The 18,635-nt window shown below is 42.2% G+C and overlaps 1 protein-coding gene and 1 pseudogene across 3 annotated transcripts; one reads left to right on the top strand and one right to left on the bottom strand.

Moving 5' to 3' along the window:
- Window positions 1-1,215: 1,215 nt before the first annotated feature.
- Window positions 1,216-6,125, bottom strand: LOC135539661 (zinc finger protein 729-like). 3 transcript variants are annotated; one of them, XM_064965689.1, is made up of 3 exons: window positions 6,032-6,125; window positions 4,781-5,002; window positions 1,216-4,643 (listed from the first exon to the last, which is right to left on the bottom strand). In XM_064965689.1, exons 2-3 carry the CDS (start codon window positions 4,986-4,988, stop codon window positions 2,218-2,220), a joined length of 2,634 nt encoding a protein of 877 aa, XP_064821761.1. In that variant the 5' UTR covers window positions 4,989-5,002; window positions 6,032-6,125; the 3' UTR covers window positions 1,216-2,217. The 3 variants fall into 3 exon arrangements, with proteins under 3 accessions (XP_064821761.1, XP_064821762.1, XP_064821760.1); XM_064965690.1 differs by having other exon boundaries at window positions 4,781-5,145; window positions 6,032-6,091; XM_064965688.1 differs by having other exon boundaries at window positions 4,781-6,110.
- A 4,348-nt stretch (window positions 6,126-10,473) lies between these two features.
- Window positions 10,474-18,331, top strand: LOC135529126 (protein ABHD14A-like; annotated as a pseudogene).
- The last annotated feature ends 304 nt before the right edge of the window (window positions 18,332-18,635 follow it).

The raw sequence follows: 18,635 nt of genomic DNA, 5'->3' as shown, positions 1-18,635 counted from the left end.
CATCATGGTGAGTCAGTTTAATCACTTGCCACGTGTTGCAGGGTGAGCTGTTTCAAATGTTTGTCCCCCATGAATGATCAGTATAGAGAACTAAATTGAGTTTTTTTGTAGGATTTTACCATGTCATCATAAAAACAACTATAACATTGTGATGTTATCATGTGAGGGCCTTTGCCACTTGGTAGCTGTTCCTTGGGCTCCTCCCCTTCTGTGCCTTTAACTTTTTTTCCTCTCGATTTTATTTTTCTTTCTTCCAAAAAGCAATATTGGGCTGAGAGGACAGAGTGAGCCTTGTTTTATAACTAAAACCAGACTGAGCCTCTGCTTCTTTAGGGACCCCCCCCCCCCCCCAAAAAAAAAAGTTGATCCAATGTTTTGGCACATGTAATACCATTGATGTGTGTACAATTGGAATATTCGAGGGAATGTGTGGACAAGATGTGAATTCCATGAATCAATAGATTATACTCTGAACAAAACTATAAACGTAACTTGTTGGTTTCATGAGCTGAAAAAAAAAAATCCCAGAAATGTTCCATATGCACAAATTTGTTTACATCCCTGTTAGTGAGCATTTCTCCTTTACCAAGATTATCCATCCACCTGACAGGTGTGGCATATCAAGAAGCTGATTAGACAGCATGATCATTACACAGGTGCACCTTGTGCCGGGGACAAAAGGCCACTTTAAAATATGCAGTTGTCACACAACACCACAGATGTCTCAAGTTGAGGGCGCGTGCAGTTGGCATGCTGACTGCAGGAATGTCCACGAGCTGTTGCCAGAGAATTGTATGTTCATGTCTCTACCATAAGCCGCCTCCATTTTTTTTTAGAATTTGGCAGTAAGTCAAATTTTCCAGCCCAGGACCTCCACATCCAACTTCTTCACCTGCGGGATCATCTGAGGGGTGCTGAGGAGTATTTGTCTGTAATAAAGCCCTTTTGTGTGGAAAAGCTGATTCTGATTGGCTGGGCCTAGCTCCCCAGTGGGTGGGTCTGGCTGCGCCCCTGCCCAGTCATGTGAAATCCATAGATTAGGGCCTAATGAATTTATTTCAATTGCCCGATTTCCTCAAATTAACTGACTCGGTAAAATCTTTGAAATAGTTGCATGTTGCATTTATATTTTTCTTCAGTATATGAATGCTTGCAAGACTGCTATTAGTTTTATTTTATCAAACATAAATTAAATAAAAACATGTCATAGTGGCAACATTTTGTAATTAAAGCAATTTAAAACTTAGGCTTTTCACAGGATCTTTATTCCCGGAATATAAAATGTGTACATTCACAGGAAAATATGTATCCTTACTTTTTGGGGGACATTTTCTGTGCCCTTGTACCAGTTGTTTTAAGAGGGGAAAAACAAAGACTGTGCCATGCCAGATCTGTGGATGGTGAGGGTTGAACACAAAACCATCCTTGTATAATCTTTCCTTAATATAGAAGCCTGGGCCACAAAAATGTTCTGTGATCTCCACCATGTGGACCCTTTGGAACAGAAAGGAAAGTGATTCCTCTTTATTACACAATCTTTTTTTTGCATGTAATTGACATGTGATTCATTGTTCACTTTCAAAGTAATACAAAAGAGTAAAGAGTAAAGAGTAAGAACTATACTACAAAGTATGCATGCAAGCTTCCTAACTGCTACTATAACAATACCAGTATGTTGAAGGATATTTGGAGATATGAATTGGGGGGGGGTGTATATGATACAGGAAACAAGACAAAATCAATAATTTTGATGTTATAATTTTCATTGTGAAAATGCATGACAATACAATATACAGCAAGCCATAGCTCACTAGAGCTGGACGATACGGACAAAAAAAATCCATATCATGATAAATTGCCTGAATTGATGCAATAACGATAAAATCGCACGACAAGTTTAACGATGTGCACCACCGTTTAAAAAAAAGATTGTTTAGTAAACTTCTCCTAGTTTGATGGTTGTAACCATCAATTGTCCCCTTAACAATCACCCATATGAGCAAACGTATTTAATTTCAAACGTCACATTTCTCTAGTATAGGATACCTATCTTAATGAACGATATTAGCTCAATCCCTGCGATATGCAATCGGTGTCGATCATTTTCAGTTTATCGTCCCAGCTCTACAGCTCACTGTATATAAAAACACACCAACGAGTTCTACAAAATAAAATGAAGTTTCACTTCTAAATCAAGATTATCAACCCCAAAGTAGGTTATTTAACAGTCCCATACCGGAATGAATCCATTTTATTTCTTTGTACACAGCAGTTTAGTAGACGGTGCCTCTTTAGATAGTAAATTCCCCTGAAAGTCTTTTTACAAACGTAGCAGATATGTTGCTGCTGCTTGGAGTGACTCTGGATAAGCTTTAGTAGGGCTGATGCTTCAGATCGACGCAGTTTCCACTTGGAGCTCTCAGAAAATCTGCTCTCCTGCTTGGGCGTTTTGTGGCGGTGAGTGTTCAGGTATTCCAACCACTTGTTCCTGTGATTTCTTTCATGCTTCTTGAGGTTGTCTGCCCGGTGGAATACTTTGTAACACATTGAGCATGAGAAGGGTCTTTCAGTGGAATGTGTGTGCTTGTGGCGCTTCAGATGATCCGCCCGACCGAAGCTTAGGCCACATGCCTCACATTGGAACACCTTGCCAGCCTTAGTGTGAGCGTGATACCTATGTCTCCTGAGAGCGTTACGGTCCTTGAAACTTGTACCACAAGCTTTACAAAGAAAATGTCTTGATATGATGTGCATTTTACCAAGGTGGGTGTTAAGGTCCTCCTTCCGCCCGAATGTATCACCACAACAATGACAAAGATGAGGTTTCTCGTTGGTGTGCAGGCTCTCATGCCGCCTCAGGTGCTCACGCCTCTTGAACTTCGTACCGCAATTTGAACAGACATGGGGAGTTTTATTCGAATGGATCATTCTGTGTTTTCCCAGATTTTTCACTGTACTAAATGTCTTGCCGCACCGGTGGCATGTATAACCGCCTGGTTCTGGATGAGCAACTTCACGATGCAACATCAGTTCCTCTTCCTGTTCAAACCGCTTCCCACACTGCTGGCAGGCGTGGTTTCTCACCTGATGAGTCTTTTCATGTGTACGCAACTCTCCCGGATCCCTGAATTTAACACCACAATCAGAACAGACAAAGGAACTGCCAGAATGAGAATAACTGTGGCGCTTCAGGTGATCCTTTCGGCCAAAGTGTTGGCCACATTCCTCACAGTGGTACACCTTGGATGCTTTCCTGCGGTCTTTGCGATCCTTTAAACACTTCCCGCAAAATGTAAATGAAACACGATATAGGAAATATTCCCCACAATTCTTGCAAATGAATTGTCTCAATCCATCCTCCTCAGTCTCTCCTACACTGTTTAAGTTTATTTCAGGTTCCTCCTGACTTGTTGACTGATTGTCAACCCTTCGTGTCTGCAAGCCTTTCAAGGTGTCTTTGATGATATTGCCAACCGCTTTAAGGATTTTGCGGTACTGGTCTGGGTGTTTGTCCCTGGCATGATTCTCAAACTCCAGTCCACTGGTGAGCTGTAGGACACAGAGTTGACAATAGAAAACATCCCCATCTTGGCTCACCCTACCTGCCTCTATGAAAGCCTTTACATGCTTACGCAGGTGGAAGCACTTGTGCTTTTGGAAAAGATCTGCCTTTTCAAAATGGCGGTCACATTCACAGCACGTTAATACATTTGTGTTTTTATGCAAGTTATTTTTCAGATGATAAATGTTCTGGTGCTTGTTGCGAGTTGTTTGCTTGTTGAATGCTCTACCACAAACCGGACATCTAATATGTTCTTTCGCTTCTGGTCCGTGCTTCTGTTTAGGAGGCACTCCTTCACTTTTGCCCTGTGCCCAAGCATGTCTTTTCTGGTGTTTTTGATAAGATTTGAAAAACTTAAAAATCTTTCCACAGTCCAGACAAGGAAATGGAGGAGAATGTTTCGTGTCAGGCGTTTGCTGCTCAGCGGAAGATATTAAAATACATGCATCCTGATCATTAGTATCTTCACTGTTCTTCCTGTTTTTCTCGTTGGCCCTTACATGAGTTTCTGTGGCATCTTTCCTAATGCCTTGAAGACGTATAATAATCTTGGAAGTTGAAAGTTTCCTCTGTTTTTTGTGGCTTCTTTTGGTTCTCGTGATCCTGTGAGTCTTCTCGTGCTTTATGAAAGAAGTTACGTATTTGAACTCCTTACCACAGTGCTTGCAGATGTGAAGGCCTTTCATTTTCTTATTGACACTTAGGCCAACTGCTTTGATCGACTTACCCTTTCTTCTTCCTCTCGTTCTTGGTACAACATGAGTGTCCTGGTGCTTTGTAAACGAAGTTAGGTATTTAAACTCCTTCCCACAAGTCTTGCAGGTGTACAGGGCTTTGATATGAGTTTCCTCATGTTTTCGGAATGAAGTTAGATATTTGAACACCTTCCCACAAGTCATGCAGGTGTGCAGGGGTGAGACACCTTCTGTTTCCATTGACTTGGCCTTCTGTCTTCCTCTCTCACTCGCTACATCACATATTGAGTGAGAGCTTATCAAGTGCTGCTCCAGCTCCGGTTCGCTAGTGAAGGAGGCTTCGCAGCCATCACAGGGAAAGAACTGGAGTTCCACATTTGCAAAACCTTTACAAAAGACAGAAGCAACAAGGACAACGTTTAAATGCTTTTGACCTTGTATGTATTTCTAGAACAGTTAATAACCCAGTTAAATCGCAAGTTAGCCCAACCCACAACCCAATAGCCTTGCTGTCTTCTCTTACCATGCCCATCATCATCATCCTCATGAAAGTCAGCATTCATCTCCATGTCCAGGCTGCCATGGATATTTTCAGGTAGATTGCTGTCCTTTACCTCGAGAACAAGCAAGTCTGGAGAGACGTCTGAGATCTCCAAGGTCATGATCTCGCCATTGGCATATCCAGATAGTGAGCTAGGAGGGTCCTCCCTCTCCAAGTCAATGGACTCCATGTTATCGTCTTATCCTGAGCGCACATACACACACACAAAATAATTCTACAAACAACTCTCTCTTTAAAGATGTTAGATAAAGCTGAATGCAAGTGTTCGGGGACCTCAAATTGCCTGGCTACTTGGACTCCTTGCTCCAGCCAAACCTCGATAACACCTAGAGCGTAAACGAGCAAAATGGTACACCGCCTCATCTGGATATGTGTGCAACAAAAGTTCAACATTCACCTTCTGCTACCGTTTCTTTAAAGCCGTCTACGCATACTTTTGATAAATCCAACTTGTATGCACCACACAGAACAAACTGCAACTGCCTCTGCAACGCAGCATTCCATTGGAAATGAATGTTGAACAACACGATCACACCAACAGCAATTTTCGTTTTGGTACCTGGTGCAAATGTTGGATTTATCGAACGTATACATCCAATTGTATGCATAGACGGCTTGACAGAAATGGTAGCACCGGAGTGGGGAGTGTTGAACTTTTGTTGCGCACACATATCCAGATGATGCTGCATACCATTTAGCACAATGACAGTGTGTCGCCTCGATCATACCGACAGCGTTATTGTGCAAAATTGTACACAGCATCATCTGGATATGTGTTCAGCAAAAGTTCAACATTCACCTTCTACTACCATGTCTGTCAAGCCGTCAACGCATACAATTGGATGTATACGTTCGCAAGGCAATCGCAGCGTTCCATTGGAAATAAATGTACTTGTGGTAGCTAGTTAACGAACGACAGAGCAGCGGGACATATTGTAGTGTGTGTCGTCCGGCTAGATCTCAAATGTTATCATGGCCAAATTAACTACATTATTTGGTTTGACTTAACTTACATGTTATTTGGATTGTTATTTAGGTTAACTAGCTGTGGCTAAACTTCGCGGATGTTGGCTTTAAAAAAACGAACCATTGTTTCAGTTTTCAATCCAACTAGACTACTTTCAAGGTGAGTGACTATCTATTAAAATACCACACTTCCGCAGAGAGCCTGAGCGCACGATAGCTAATTTCACTAATTTACCAGATACAAACCTAAAACAACATTGAGTCACTCCGTTTGCTATCTGCAGTAGCTACCCCGCCATGTTGTTGTGCAGCCCATAAATGTGTTCGATTAGAAACAACAGTGTAATTGCTGGACTTGATCGACATATAATAACGTTCTCGTCACTAGCTCTCGTAGATGTCATTGTTAATAATTAACTAATTATTTGATAACAGTTGCTCACCTATATTAATTTGATATCTTTTTTAAATGTACCTTGAATTGATTTGAAACGAAAAAAAACGCAGAATAATAATTCCTTTTCGGAATTATTTATTCGAAACACACTTTATATATCTGCTTCTGCAAAACAGCAGGGTCAGTGCTGTTCAAAATCTTTGGGACACGTTTGTCTACACTGTGCGTTTTTGATATTGTACTATATTTAGTTTACTTTAGACGCATGGGATTACTGTTTCATTATTATTTTATTACACATTTCTTGAATCAAGTCATGTGAATACATTTTCAAATGATCAGAACGTAATCATATTTTGGTATACACTACCGGGCAAAAGTCTTAGAACACCTATTCATTCAATGTTTTTTCTTTATTTTTACTATTTTCAACATTGTAGACACATGGAATAATGTAGTAACCAAAAAAGTGTTAAACATATCAAATGTATTTTATATTTGAGATTCTTCAAATAGCCACCATTTGCCTTAATGCCAAGAGTGTGCAAAGCAGTCATCCTCTCAACCAGCTGGAATGCTTTTCTAACAGTCTTGAAGGAGTTTCCATACATGCTGAGCACTTGTTGGCTGCTTTTCCTTCACTCTGCGGTCCGACTCATCTCAAACCATCTCTATTTGGTTGAGGTCGGGGGATTGTGGAGGCCAGGTCATCTGATGCAGCACTCTATCACTCTCATTCTTGGCAAAATAGCCCTTACAAAGCCTTGAGGTGTGTTGGGTCATTGTTCTGTTAAAAAACAAATGATCGCTGCAGAATGCTGTGGTAGCCATGCTGGTTTAGTGTGCCTTAAATTCTAAATAAATCACAGACAGTGTCACCAGCACCTGCACACCATAACACCTCCTCCTCCATGCTTCACGGTGGGAAATACACATGCGGAGATCATCCGTTCACCAACATCTCACAAAGACATGGCAGTTAGAACCAAAAATCTCCAATTTGGACTCCAAACCAAAGGACAAATCTCCACCGATCTAATGTCATTGCTCGTGTTTCTTGGTCCAAGCAAATCTCTTCTTATTATTGGTGTCCTTTAGTAGAGGTTTCTTTGCAGCAATTTGACCATGAAGGCCTGATTCACACAGTCTCCTCTGAAAAGTTGATGTTACTTGAACTTACATTTACATTTAAGTCATTTAGCAGACGCTCTTATCCAGAGCGACTTACAAACTTGTGAAGCATTTATTTGGGCTGCAATTTCTGAGGCTGGTAACGCTAATGAACTTATCCTCTGCAGCAGAGGTATCTCTGGGTCATCCATTCCTGTGGTTGTCCTCATTTAAAAAAAACTTTTTAAACATTTATTTAACTAGGCAAGTCAGTTAAGAACAAATTCTTATTTTCAATGATGGCCTAGGAACAGTGGGTTAACTGCCTGTTCAGGGGCAGAACGACAGATTTGTACCTTGTCAGCTCGGGGATTTGAATTTGCAAATTTCGGTTACGAGTCCAACACTCTAACCACTAGGCTACCCTGCCACCTCATGATTGCCAGTTTCATCATAGCGCTTGATGGGTTTTGCGCTTGCACGTGGAGAAACTTTCAAAAATCTCGAAATGTTCCATATTGACTGATCTTCATGTCTTAAAGTAATGATGGACTGTCGTTTCTCTTTGCTTATTTGAGCTGTTCTTGCCATAATATGGACTTGGTCTTTTACCAAATAGGGCTGTCTTCTGTATACCACCCCTACCTTGTCACAACACAACTGATTGGCTCAAACGCATTAAGAAGGAAAGAAATTCCACAAATTAACTTTTAATAAGAAGGCACACCTGTTAATTGCAATGTATTCCAGGTGACTACCTCATGAAGCTGGTTGAGAGAAAGACATGAGTGTGCAAAGCTCTCATCAAGGAAAATGGTGGCTACTTTGAAGAATCCAACAATTTAAATATATTTAGATATCTTTAACATTTCTTTTGGTTCATAGTTTTGATGTCTTCACTATTATTCTACAATGTAGAAAATAGTATAAAATAAAGAAAAACCCTTGAAAGAGTAGGTGTTCTAAAACTTTTGACTGGTAGTGTATACAGTATATATATTCCCTGGACCAATATACAGTTGAAGTCGGAAGTTTACATGCACCTTAGCCAAATACATTTAAACTCAGTTTTTCACAATTCCTCACATTTAATCATAATAAAAATTCCCTGTCTTAGGTCAGTTAGGATCACCACATTATTTTAGGAATGTGAAATGTCAGAAGAATAGTAGAGAGTATTATTTATTTCATCACATTCCCAGTGGGTCAGAAGTTTACATACAGTCAATTAGTATTTGGTAGAATTGCCTTTAAATTGTTTAACTTGGGTCAAATGTTTTGGCTAGCCTTTCCACAAGCTTCCTACAATAAGTTGGGTGAATTTTGGCCCATTCCCCCTGACAGAGCTGGTGTAACTGAGTCAGGTTTGTAGGCCTCCTTGCTCGCACAAGCTTTTTCAGTTCTGCCAACAAATTTTCTATAGGATTGAGGTCAGGGCTTTGTGATGGCCACTCCAATACCTTGACTTTGTTGTCCTTAAGCCAATTTGCCACAACTTTGGAAGCATGCTTGGGGTCATTGTCCATTTGGAAGACCAATTTGCAAGCTTTAACTTCCTGACTGATGTCTTGAGATTTTGCTTCAATATATCCACATAATTTTCCTACCTCATGATGCCATATATTTTATGAAGTGCACCAGTCCCTCCTGCAGCAAAGCACCCCCACAACATGATGCTGCCACCCCCGTGCTGCCACCCCCCTGTTTCACGGTTGGGATGGTGTTCTTCGGCATGCAAGCCTCCCCTTTTTTCTCCAAACATAACAATGGTCATTATGGCCAAACAGTTCTATTTTTGTTTCATTAGACCAGAGGACATTTCTCCAAAAAGTATGATCTTTGTCCCCATGTGCAGTTGCAAACCGTAGTCTGGCTTTTTTTATGGCGGTTTTGGAGCAGTGGCTTCTTCCTTGCTGAGCGGCCTTTCAGGTAATGTTGATATAGGACTCAATTTACTGTGGATATAGATACTTTTGTACCGGTTTCCTCCAGCATCTTCACAAGGTCCTTTGCTGTTGTTCTGGAATCGATTTGCACTTTTCTCACCAAAGTACGTTCCTCTCTAGGAGACAGAACGCATCTCCTTCCTGAGCGGTATGACAGCTGCGTGGTCCCATGGTGATTATACTGGCATACTATTGTTTGTACAGATGAACGTGGTACCTTCAGGCGTTTGGAAGACTTGTGGAGGTCTACAATTTTTTTTCTGAGGTCTTGTTTGATTTCTTTAGATTTTCACATGATGTCAAGCAAAGAGGCACTGAGTTTGAAGGTAGGCCTTGAAATTCATCCACAGGTACACCTCCAATTGACTCAAATGATGTCAATTAGCCTATCAGAAGCTTCTAAAGCCATGACATCATTTTCTGGAATTTTCCAAGCTGTTAAGAGGCACAGTCAACTTAGTGTATTTAAAATTCTGACCCACTGGAATTGTGATACAGTGAATTATAAGTGAAATAATCTGTCTGTAAACAATTATTGGAAAAATGACTTGTGTCATGCATAAAGTAGATGTCCTAACCGACTTGCCAAAACTATAGTTTGTTAACAAGAAATTTGTGGAGTGGTTGAAAGGACAGTTTTAATGAGTCCAACGTACGTGTATGTAAACTTCCGACTTCAACTGTATAAACAATATCTGAAGAAATCCACACAGTCTCTCACACACACTGAAGGAGAGCAACCTGGCTCTGTGTATTCTACTGGTTTGTGACCCACTGACACCGCCCACGGTTAGAGGGGAATAAATCAGCCCAAGAGTTAACACGCACAGAAACGTTATTTCAACAAACTGAGGAAGATGAACACGGGGATGGTTCTGCAATGGACAAAAACAGATAATAAATATGCTATACAGGAAACAAATACACTGACCTGAATGTATATTAATGCAGAGTATGATTGAATGGGATAGAACAACAATAACTTGATCTAATAATGCCCTAATAACCATGTATTACATAGTAACACCAGATAAATGACTAGCATGGCAATAGCACAGTAAGAATAATGGCAAGGACTGTGTATTATACAAATAGTAGGCTATTGCACAGCAACACACAAGAGCAATGACTGTATTTTAAATACATAACAAGTACTAAACAGTCTAGACACCAGCTTTCATGCATTACCACCAAACAGAATTTGTTCTGTGGTGCATTTTGATATTGTACTAAATATGGTACAAGGATGTCAATTTCACATGGATAGGTGTATTGACACTGGAGCCATTTGGTGTCCTACCTTTAGCTGCCATTCAGTTCAGCACTAGCCGCTGACATTATCATAATTATGTTCAATGCTTTAGCTACTCTCCTCTTTAATGGCTATTTTAGTAAGAGGTACCTATGGAAATGTGTTTGCTTCTTACTAACACACCCCTCTCTGTTATTCTCTTCAGATCAAACATCTTTGTTTGAAACTAATTTTCTACTTAACAGTCTTGTCCTGGGGTTGGTGTTGCTGGCCACTGAGCTGCTGTATCTGCTGCTGCCGTCCATTTGTCAGGGCAGCATGGAGCCTTCCCTGGGCGTCCAGAGGATGGGCCTGGTGGCCATCTCTCCTCCCCCTCTGGGCATCAATGTGTCCGTCCACACGAGAAGCTACCCGGGGACCCCCACTCTTCCTCAGGGAAGCTCTGCCTATCAATGGAGCATGTAGGCAGATACTGCCCAGGTGAGGGAAGTCACCATCAGCAGCAGTAAAAACTAGCTTGAAAACTGTTAAGACATCCACACGTCTGATCGCTCCTCATAGGATATAGCCGATTGGGCAATATAAAGATGTCACAATTTTAAATGACTTGTCTTTGGAGTAATGTGTCATGGCTAGGCATAGCCCAGCAACCTCTTATCTGAAAACATAGAAGTTCAAATTGTGGCATGTACATAAGATTTAGGCTAACTCGAGACCTAAAGGATGTGTTGATGCGTATGCCCTGTAGATGCTAATAATGGTTACCCTATGCAAATGGCATTACAGTAGTGAGAAAGGGCTGAGAAAAATATTTACTTAAACACCTGGTCGCATTTACTTTACAGGCTGCAAGTGGTCCTTCACCATGGCCAAGCCTTCTCTTCCAAAACCTGGGTGGAACTGGGCACCTTGGCTTTGCTGGCCACTAACAGATACCAGGCTTCTGCTCTTGACCTGCCAGGTACGAGGACCGATCACATCCAAGCCTGAGAATATGATACTCTAGCTGAAATTCAGCTAAAGGTCCCTTAAATTATCTTTAATGGGCTGCATGTTGGTGTTCAAAAGGTTGTTGGAGATGGTGCTGCAGAGATGGATAGCTGCCGTGTTACGGGATCCTGACCAATTCTGCTATTTCGTTTTTTTTTTACGCCGATCTCAACTTTTTGTACATAATATTTTCCGCCGTCATTTCCTATGACCGATAAAAAGCTTCTGGATATCAGAACAGCGATCGCTAACCTCAATTTGGATGAAGATTTCTACTTCAGCGAGTCGGCAGCTGTGGATATACTGCTCATCCCGGACCAGGCCCTAATCCCGGGACTCGAAAGAGGAAGAGACGGCGCAAGAGAGGCAAACGAGCGGTCTGTAACAGCTGTTGGAAGGAGAGGACCAAGGTGCAGCGTGGTACGTGTTCATACTTTTATTTGAACTGAACACTGAAATAACAAAAATAACAAAGAGAACATCCTCCTAGGCCGAGGCACCGGACACACTGGGCCGTGGAGGCGCACTGGCGGTCTCGAGTGCATAGCTGGCCCCACGCGTTCTGGCTGCCGGCAAATGCGGGTCGCTGGCACCGAGTACACCGGCCTGTGAATGCTCGGCCGAGACACAGTGCGCATCACCCCATAGCACAGGGCCTGACCAGCCACATGCTCGCCCCGGTAAGCAAGGGGAGTGGGCTCAGGTCTCCAACCTGACTCCGCCACACTCCCCGTGTGCCACCCCCCCAAAATGTTTTGGGGGCTGCCTCTCGAGCTTCCTTGCCAACAGTGTTCCCTCATACTGTTGGTTCCTTTCTCCTGCTGCCTCCGCTCTCCTGGCTGCCTCCACCTGTTCCCATGGGAGGCGATCCCTTCCAGCCAGGATCTCCTCCCATGTGTAGGATCCCTTGCCGTCCAGAATGTCCTCCCATGTCCAGTCCTCTCTTCCACGTTGCTTGGTCCTTTGGGGGTGGGTAGTTCTGTAACGGCTGTTGGAAGGAGAGGACCAAGGTGCAGCGTGGTACGTGTTCATGCTTTTATTTGAACTGAACACTGAAATAACAAAAATAACAAAGAGAACGAACAAAACCGAAACAGTTCTGTCTGGTGCAGACACAAAAACAGAAAACATAGAACACAAAACATAGAATGCCCACCCCAACTCACGGGTCAGGGCGTGACACGGTCTCCCTGACGAGACTACGTCGAGTAAATAAACCACCTCTATCCTCCGTTCTATTCGCGAACGTACAATCACTGGACGAGCGCCATTCGAGACTCTGCTATCAACGGGACCTGAAGAACTGTAATATCCCATGTTTCTCTGAGTCGTGGCTGAACAAGGACATAGACAATATACATCTGTCTGTTTTTCCCATGCATCGTCAAGACCGATCGGCAGCTTCGGGGAAAGGTTAAGGGTGTGTGTCTCTTTGTTAAGAACATCTGGTGCACAATCTCTAATGTTAAGGAAGTCTCAAGGTTTGCTCGTCTGAGTTAGAATACCTCATGATGAACTTCAGACCATACTATTTACCAAGAAAGTTATCTATATTTTTGGTTGCTGTCTATTTACCACCACAAACCAATGCTGGCACTAAGACTGCACTCATGTATGTACCAAATGTATAGGGCCATAAGGAAACAAGACAATGCACATCCAGAGGCAGCTCTACTAGTGGTTGGTGATTCCAAAGCAGGGAAACTGAAATTCGTCTTATCTAATTTTTACCAGCATGTCACCTGTGCAACTACAGGTGAAATGCTTACAAAGCTCTTCTCACCCTCCATTAGGCAAATCTGACCATAACTCTATCCTCCTGATTCCTGCTTACAAGCACAAACTCAAACAGGAAGTACCAGTGACGCACTCAATAAGGAAGTGGTCTGATGAAGCGGAAGCTAAGCTACAGGACTGTTTCGCAAGCACAGACTGGAATATGTTCCGGGATTCATTCGATTACATTGAGGCTTTTACCACATCAGTCACCGGCTTCAATAATAAGTGTTTTAACGACGTTGTCCCCACAGTGATCGTACGTATATATCCCTAAACTATCACGGATTACAAAAGTGAAACACAGCCACGGGCTGCCGATTGATGCGAGCCTACCAGACTAGCTAAATTCCTTCTATGGTCGCAACACTGAACCATGCATGAGAACAGATGGATTACCAGGACGCATACTCAGAGCATGCGCTGACCAGCTGGCAAGTGTGTTCACTGACATTTTCAACCTCTCCCTGACCCAGTCTGTAATAGCTACATGTTTCAAGCAGACCACCATAGTCCCTTTGCCAAGAACGCCATGGTAACCTGTCTAAATTACTATCGCCTCATAGCACCCACATCTGTAGCCATGAAATGCTTTGAAAGGCTGGTCAGGGCTCACATTAACGGCATCATCCCAAACACCCTGGAACCAATTTCCATACTGCCCCGACAGATCCACATATGACACAATCTATATTGCAATTTACACTGCCGCCTCCCACCTGGACAAGAGGAACACCTACGTGAGAATGCTGTTCATTGACTACAGCCCCGCTTTGAACACCATAGAACCCTCAAAGCTCATCACTAAGCTCAGGACCCTGGGAATGAACATCTCTCTCTACAAATGGATCCTGGACTTCCTGACGAGCTGCCCCCAGGTGGTGAGGGGGCTCCTCCAGGTGTGTGCTTAGTCCCCTCCTCTACTACCTGTTCACCCACAAATGCGTGGCTCTAACACCATCATTAAGGTTTCTAGTGACACGATGGTGGTTGGCCTGTTCACCAATGACGATGAGACAGCCTATAGGGAGGAGGTCAGTGACCTGGCAGTGTGGTACCAGGACAACAACCTCTCCCTCAACGTCAGCAAGACAGAGGAGCTGATCGTGGACTACAGGAAACGGAGGCCGAGCACTCCCCCACCTACATCGATGGGGCTGTAGTGGAGCAGGTTGAGAGCTTGAATTTCCTCAGTGTCCACATCACTAAGGAATTATCATGGTCCACACACACAGTCATGAAGAAGTCATGACAACACCTCTTCCCCCTCAGCTGGCTCCTCAGATCCTACATAAATTATACAGCTGCACCATTGAGAGCATCTTGACTGGCTGAATCACCGCTAGGTATGGCAACTGCTTGGTATCCGACCACAAAGCGCTACAGATGGTAGATGCCCAGTACATCACTGGGGCCAAGCTCCCTGCCATCCAGGACCTCTATACCAGGTGGTGTCAGAGGAAGGCCCGCACAATTGTCAAAGACTCCAGCCACCAGTAAATAGTACCGATGCACCAAGTCCAGAACCAACAATGCCCTGAACAGCTTCTAGACCCAAGCCATAAGACTGCGGATTAGTTAGTCCAGGTAGCTATTGGTTAACTATTCAACTATCTGCATTTATCCTTTTTGCACTAACTCTTGTGACTCATCACATCTTGGCCAGTTTATTACACTACCCCATTCACAAAAATAAATCGCCCCTACAGACAGTAAGTCACATGGGCCATGGGGCACTAAATTAAGCAGGCAGGCAGGCATTGAGAATGGCAAGAATCGTGCAAGCTAATAGGCGGGCCACAAACAGACATAATGTCACAGTACAACAATGGTGTGCAGAACTGCAGTTTCGGAACACGCAACTCATTGATCTTTGTCACGGATGGGCTATTGCAGCAGACGACCACGCCGGGTTCCACTCCTCAGCTAAAAACAAGAAGAATCGACTCCAGTGGGCACACAATCACCAACACTGGACAATTGAGGAGTGGAAAAACATTGCCTGGTCCGACAAATCACGGTTCCTGTTGCGTCATGCTGATGGCAGAGTCAGTCCCACCAGCCTCCTCTGATAGCCAGTTAGAATCATGGGTTCTCATTGAATTCCACAAATGCTTATTCACACTTTTTATAGTGCTTTATCAGTTGGTTTCCCTTCTCCTCTCTCACTCTCCCGTTTTCTCTAAATCCTTTCCTCCCTCCAGGATTTGGGAACTCTCCAGACTCGGATGCTCTGAAGATGGTTCAGCACCGGGTGGACCTCCTAGGGAGGTTTATGGAGACACTGGGCATCCGGACAACGGTGCTGCTGAGCCCATTTATGAGCGGCCACTGCTCCATCCCCTTCCTCACGAAACACAGTGCCCAGTTCCACGGCTTCTTCCCCATAGCCCCTGTAGGAACCCGCAACTACACCCCTCAGCAGTACCAGGGCATCCAGGCAAGAACTGCAATGCTGGATGTCTGGGTGGGTTATATAGGAGCCTTACAGGCCTGAGAGTGGGTCCATTACAACTCAATGAGTATCTGCGATTCTAAATGATTCACTAGCAAAAATGGCATAAAGTGAACCAATATAAAAATAAACCTCAATAAAGCAAAGAATTTGAGTAAATTGTGGGAGGAACTAGATAAGCTATTTTGGGGTGTGAGACCCAGCCAGATTCTAGTGTGATGCTACTAGTAGTAGCAGCAGAAGCAGTAGGAAAATGCAGTTGGAAAGAAGGCAATGATGAAACATAAATACATAGTTGTATTTTATTGACTTTGTAATGGTTAGGCTACATAGTTGCTCTTAACCAGTTAGAATCTGACATAATGGTCTTGGGCACAGAGAAATGCACCAATAACAACAACAGGATATTGTCGTCTTGGAATAGTGCAAGTCCTTGATTGGTTTAAGATTATCCTTGGCTGGGTTTACTAGGCTCAAACACAGTCTGAGTTTGTGTGTTTTAAATTGAATCACAGAGCACCTCTATCAGTAATTAAGATTTGATATTTTTCTGCTAAGGATATGATTTTGATTACATGTAAAAAAAAAAATATATATATATATATAAAGTTATACAATGGAGTCCAAAATGATTGGATTCCTTGATCAAGATTAGCAAAAAAGACTATGAAAAAATAATACAAATACTGAACTATATTGTATGCACACACAAAAATGAAAAACGATATTTTATACTAATACAATTGCTCAGAGAAAGCGATTTTGTTTAACACATAATAAAATAAAATCTAAAGATAGTGGTCAAAGTAATTTGTTCCCCTGTTTTCAATACTCCCACATCCTCCCCTTGCGAGAATAACTCTGGCTGATTTGCTGCTTTTCAGACAATTGAGAAATCGATGCACATCCTCAACCAATAAACCGAAATCTGTGCTTTCTAAATTCTATCTCAGATTCTGCTGGTGACATAATTTCAAAAATCTACCACCATATTTTGCAGTCAGGATGACGAGGTATTTTCTGGTGGTTTGAATTGAAGAGGGCGGTCCATAAACGCAGATAAAGGATATCAAGGATTTGGAAATATTCTGTATGGAAGAATGGTCTAAAATCCCTCTTCATGTGTTCTCCAAACATAAAACATTTTAGAAAAAGGCTCAGTGTCGTTATTCTCGCAAGGGAGGGTGCTGGAGTATTGAAAACGGGAACAAATAACTTTGACCCCTATCTTTTTTTACATTTATTTTGTATTACTTGTTAAACAAAATCTATATATTCACAATTGTATTAGTGTAAAATATTATACTATAGAACATGTTTTTACACACAATATAGCTCAGTATTTGTATTTATTTTATAGTATTTTTTTGCTCATTTGTTTCAAGGGATCCAATCATTTTGCACCCCACTGTATAACTGACCTGTTTATTTTGTGCATCCATGCAAAATGACCACTAGGTTGCAGAATGAAGCTACGAGTATCTGTAATGCATTGGCACAATGACAGTCTGTTTTTATCTGTTGAGAACAGCATGCCCTCTTTGTTTTATGATATTGATTTGTCAATTAAATCTCTCTTTTTTTTACTCTAGTCTGAGAAGTAATACTGTTCAGAAATGTACATTAAAACACTAATGTAAGGTTGCAAAATTCGGTTGGAGGATTCCCGGATTTCCTACTTATTCCGTGCTGATTCCAGGAATCTTCCAACAGGGAATTTGGGAAAATGTTGGGAAAGTTACTTGAAATTTTCAGCCCTCCACTAATATATCGTATTGTTATCCCTGTTTTCTTCTATTTCCCTATGCAGACTCATACTCTGTGTTCGGAGCACTGGACACCAACCTGGGGGCCCAGTCCCACAAGAACCTCATGCAGCTCCTACACCACTCAGTCCTGAAAATGGATGGGGGCGCGCCCTGCCCGCTACATGGATAAACCTGGGGAGTTCCACCATTCACTGTCAGACTTTCTCAGCAAACTGGAGTGAGCGTAGAAGAAACACTGTGGGAAAGAAGAGCGATACAGGGTTGTGTTTGCATGGAAGCGGAGGAGTGTTATGCAATTCAGATAAAAGGAAAGTAGTCCTCTGGGATAATAGGGCAAAGGCTGCTTTGATATGATAAATTTCCCCCCAAGTCACCCCGGTGGTGTTGCTTCCATTACGATGCTTTTGTTAACATCCCATTCAATAGAAAGCAACTCTAAAATAAGTTTGCTCTTTAAAGGCAAGGAGAACCCTTGAATAGGTTTGAGTTGAGCATCTAGTACAGTATATGCACATTCAAAGTATTTATTGTTCTACAGGCACCATTATTGGTTCCATGATAAAAATCAGTTGACATGATGATAAAGAGGTTTAAAGAGAGCTAGGGAGATAGTCCCAGGGTCGTATTCATAAGTGCACACCATTGCAAAATGTTTTGCAACAGAAAACTAAAACGAGCACGGGTCCTGTGTGATCATTCCAATTAAGGTGCTGTATCTACTAAATATGTGGAAAGCTGTTACAACCAGAAAAGTATACTCCGTTCCATGTTTTTGTTATGACAATGACCACTACTTATTTTATAATGAACTTGTACATAACAGGTGATTTTGTTTTTCATTGGACAACAAATAAAAGCCTCAAAAGTTAATTGGCTTAAATATTCATGTCCTCTATTTGAGTTGTGCTGTTATTGTGCTAAATTTCCTTTAATAGGACTTCAGAAAACAGTTATGTATTTAGTAATTATTAGTTTACAAAACATACACGTATGAGCAAATATACATGTAGCCTGTTTTGGTACTGATGCCGACGATGAGAACAATCGATGGAGATCGATTGCACATCCCTTGTACTGAATGTTACAAGTCAGCTGCCAAGACAGTCAGAACGAATGTGTGCGCTTGAACATTTAGGCCTATATTATTATTATTAT

This window comes from Oncorhynchus masou, chromosome 5, assembly GCF_036934945.1.
Source record: "Oncorhynchus masou masou isolate Uvic2021 chromosome 5, UVic_Omas_1.1, whole genome shotgun sequence".
Taxonomy (NCBI): domain Eukaryota; kingdom Metazoa; phylum Chordata; class Actinopteri; order Salmoniformes; family Salmonidae; genus Oncorhynchus; species Oncorhynchus masou.
This window is presented reverse-complemented; position numbering and strand designations above follow the sequence as displayed.